This window comes from Tupaia chinensis, unplaced genomic scaffold (assembly GCF_000334495.1).
Source record: "Tupaia chinensis unplaced genomic scaffold, TupChi_1.0 Scaffold000559_1, whole genome shotgun sequence".
Classification (NCBI taxonomy): Eukaryota; Metazoa; Chordata; class Mammalia; order Scandentia; family Tupaiidae; genus Tupaia; species Tupaia belangeri.
This window is the reverse complement of record NW_006160071.1, coordinates 167,759-171,729: the sequence shown is the minus strand read 5'-3', so window position 1 is coordinate 171,729 and position 3,971 is coordinate 167,759. Positions and strand designations below refer to the sequence as shown.

Below are 3,971 nucleotides of genomic sequence, written 5' to 3'. Positions count from 1 at the left end.
TGTAAGTTTTACTTGCCAGTTAAAGAAGGAAAGGCAAGCTGGCCCCATCACGGGGCAGTTGAGCACTGAGAAGAGCAAGCCAGACCCCTGTGGGTTTGAGTCCTGGCCCCCGCCCTCACCACCCAGGATCCTGATGGGACAGAGAACTGAGGGGAAATGACTGCAGTGTGACTCGGCCCTGGGGATCGCTCGCCCATGCATGTTCTGTGTCTCCGTGCATGCACGTGTCTTCTGGCATAAAACAGTTTTTATTTTTAAAAAAATCAAGTAAAATACATTAAAAGAGAAACGCTATGGGAACCAGCAGTTAGCATAATGGCTATGTCGCTGGACTCCCATGTAGTCAACTGCGGTTCGCGTCCCAGACCCGGTGGCTTAAAACTCATGCCGGGCGCGTGTGCGTGCGTGCCCAAGATCCCGAGAGGAGAATGGAGGAGAAGGGAGTGAGGCGTGACCATCCCCTTTGGGGGGTGATTTCTCGCTTTCTGTCTCTATGTCTCTGTCTGTCTGGCGAGCACACACGCCCTATAGCGAAAAAAACCTCTCAAAAAAAAAAATCAAAAGAGAAACTCTGCGTGGGCAGATTCCATTGCTGGGACATCAACCTTCTGGTCCTTTCCTGAGTGGCCAGGCCATTTCTTGCCTCGGGGACCCTTTTCCCACTCCACCTTCCATGCCTACTCTTGCCATTACTAACTGCCCATCAGCCAGGATCTCCTCCTCCAGGAAGCCTTCCTTGACTCTCTCCTGGGCTGGTGCTTCCTCGCACTGGTGTGTGGTCCCCTGTTTACACAGCTGTCTCCTCCACCAGACCGGCATCTCAGGGCAGGGCCAGGGCTGAGTCATTTCTGTGAGCTCGCTGCGGTTCAGGAGAGGCCCCTTCTGCCTTTCTCAAAAGCTTATCCCCCCACTCTTCACTTCTGTACACCACGCCCTGAGGTTTTCTGAGGAGGACGATGATAGAAATCTTGGGAAGGTCACCTTGGACCCAGGACGGGGACCAGAAGTCAGCCATGGCCGGAGCGCAGGGTCTGAGAGAGGGCTGTCAGTGGGGGTGCTGGAGGTCTCACCCAGTCTGTGGCAGCCCAGAGCCCCCGGCCTTGTCTTTCAGCTCTTGCCCTGCTGCTGGGGACCTTGGCCATCCCTCCTTGCAGGCAATTCTGGGCGACTAAACATCTGGATCTGAGGGAGGAGGGGCTGGGGGCCTGGATCCCTGGGTTCGGGGGAGGAGGGCCGGGGGGCCTGAGCTCCAGGGTCGGGGGCGAGGTGCTGGGGACCCAGGCTCCAGGGTGGGAGAAGCGGGAGCCTTTCGGGTTTGAATCCCTGGTCCCTCCTCCCTCGCACACTCTAGTTTTAGAAGCATCTGGTTTTATACAGCGCCCCACCCGGGCAGCCAAATGCCAGGCTGGTGGGCGGGGCCTGGGCTGCCCCGCCCACCGGGAGGTGGCCTCCGCCTCCGCGCCGGCTCCCGGGCGCGCCTCCGCTGCAGGATCTCGGGAAACCCGGACTGTGCGCACTTGGCGGCCGGCGGAGGGGACGGGACGGGCGGGACACATGGGGACTGAGAGATGGCGGATGAGAGAGCGTGAGTCAGAGACAGGCAGAGACAGTGAGAGACAGAGAAACACAGATAGCGCCTCGGAGAGGCGATAGGGATGCAGAGAGACGAGGCGGGAAAGAAGACAGAGACAAAGAGACACACACAAACCAGGAGAAAGCCAGGGGGCACTTGGGGAGAGAGATTCAGAGAGTGAGAACGTCGAGGGGGTTGAGAGAGGCTGAGAGACACGGACCAAGAGAGAAGTCGGCTTGTGTGTGTGGTGGTGGTGGTGGGGGCGTGGGGAGGAGAAACCACAGGGAGACTGGACCTACAGACGGACAGACAGGGGCGAGGAGACAGGGACGCAGAGAATAACAGATTTGCAGAGAAAGTCGCGGACAGGACATGGGAACCCTGGCACGCTCGCCCATGTGGCCCCGAGGCGCTGACGCCTGGGTCCCCCATCTCTGTCCCACCCTCCGTTTCTCTGATGGGTTCCCTGACCTGGCTCCTGAGTGCGCCTGAGCCCCAGCCCCGTCCAGACCCAGGCCCAGGGACGGACAGACGCTCACTCACAGCTCCAGTTCCAGGCAGCGTGCCTCCCACGCCAGCGCACACGCTGCCACACCCACTGCCACACCCACGGGCACGCACGTGTGTGCGTTCGTCCCTCTGCCAGCTGCCGAGACACGTCCCTGGGGGACCCACTCCAAAGACGACCCTGGGGACTGGAAGAGTGTGGCTGTGGGGGGAAACGGGGAGGGGTGGGGGAGAAGGGAGGAGGGGGAGGCTGCAGAGAGAGAAACGGGGAGAGGGGAGGGAAGAAGTGGGAGAGAGGGGAGGAGAGTGAAGTGGGAAGGGAGGCAGAGCTGGGGAGAAAGAGTGGGACAGGGGACAGGACTAGGACAAGGTGGGGTGACCCCACACACAGGAGAGGGGAAGAGGAGGGGGCCGCAGAGAAAGATGAAGGGCGACCAGCCGGCAGGCCTGGGAGGGGAGGGCGAGGCCGGGGTCCCGCCTCCACCTCCGCTGGGCTGGTCTTCAAATGACCCCCCTGGAGTTCCCGGGCCACAGAGAGCCGGGGAGAGCGCGGAGAGGAGAGCGGGCGGACCACAGCCATGAGACAGGTGTGTGCGCCAGCGCGGGGCGCGGGAACCACGGTGTGTGTGACCACGTGGCCGGGAAGCGTGTGTGTTCATGTGTGACAGTGACGGTATGCCTGCGGGAGGCGGCGTGGGAGGCTGAGGGTAGGGGTCCCTTCCCCGAGTTCACTGCTGGTGGCAGCGGCCCTCCCGGACATGCCCACGTTTGGGGACGTGCTTATGGTGCCCTGAGCCCATGCGGTCTGTGGTCCTCCTGGGGTGGTTTCTCCCCGGAAGGAGGCGGCAAGAGGGAAGGAGAAGGGGCAGGGAGGGAGCCTGCCTGTGCTCCCTGTGGGTCCGGGTTTCTGTCCTATGAGTTCCATACATTTGGAATTGAGCCAAATGACACTGCCCGTATTTGGCCACTTTCGATGACAGTTCCATGTGACCCGCCTCATGGTGATGTTTTTTATTCTGGAACCCCGCTTGTCTGCACCGATACCCCGACCCGTGGGCGTGTTCTCATGTGCTGGTGTCCTGTGGGCCTCTCCCTGGGGTTGCTGTCCCCAGAAGGGCTGTGTCCTCAGGCTCACTTGCAGCTGTCAGTGGTGGTGGCAGGGTCCCTGTGCTCCGCCTGAGAGGTCTGGGGTTGTCTTGAACAACACGTGTTTTCACTATGTGTGTCACTTGTCATGTGTGAGTACACGTGTGGGTGGGTGTGACCCTGCATATGTGCATTCAAGTGGCTGGACTCGCAGCCCTGTGGATCCCCACCTGCTCAGTGGCATAAACTGGGCCACTCCCAGAAACTCAGGCAGGGCCAGGTTTGAGGCAAAGACAGAGAAGGAAGATTCTAGAAGAAAGAATAATTGTTTATATTGAGTGATTAAATATGAACCTACTCAGCTCTTTCCTAGAAACACAATGTGAGCCACAGTGTAGGAGAGGTCCACAAGAAGTTTGGGGACGGACCAGCAGGTGATGTAATGGTTACGCTGTTGGACTCCCATGTCGTATACGGTGGTTTGAGTCCCGGACCTGGTGGCTTAAAACTCACTCTGGGCACATGAGCATTCATGCCCAAAATCTCGAGAGGAGACTGGAGGAAAAGGGATTGCGACATGGCCAACTCCCCTGGGGGGTGATTTCTCATTTTCTGTCTGTCTCTGTCTCTCTGGCAAGTGTGTGCGCCTTATAGCAAAAACCTCTCTTTAAAAAAATTTTTTAATGGGAACCAGCAGTTAGCGTAATGGCTATGTCGCTGGACTCCCACGTAGTCGACCGTGGTTCGCGTCCTGGCCCCGGTGGCTTAAAACTCACCCCCGGCGTGGGTGCGTGCGTGCCCAAGA

The 3,971-nt window shown here is 59.3% G+C and overlaps 1 protein-coding gene across 1 annotated transcript in view; it reads left to right on the top strand.

Annotated features, from left to right (window-relative positions):
• The first annotated feature begins 1,568 nt into the window (after positions 1–1,568).
• The window catches only part of LOC102483298 (hyaluronan synthase 1), a 24,380-nt gene continuing 21,977 nt past the window's right edge, over positions 1,569–3,971 (top strand). Inside the window, exon 1 of the mRNA XM_006157751.1 lies at positions 1,569–1,585. Coding sequence (XP_006157813.1) covers positions 1,569–1,585 — 17 coding nt within the window. The remainder of the gene's footprint in view (positions 1,586–3,971) is intronic.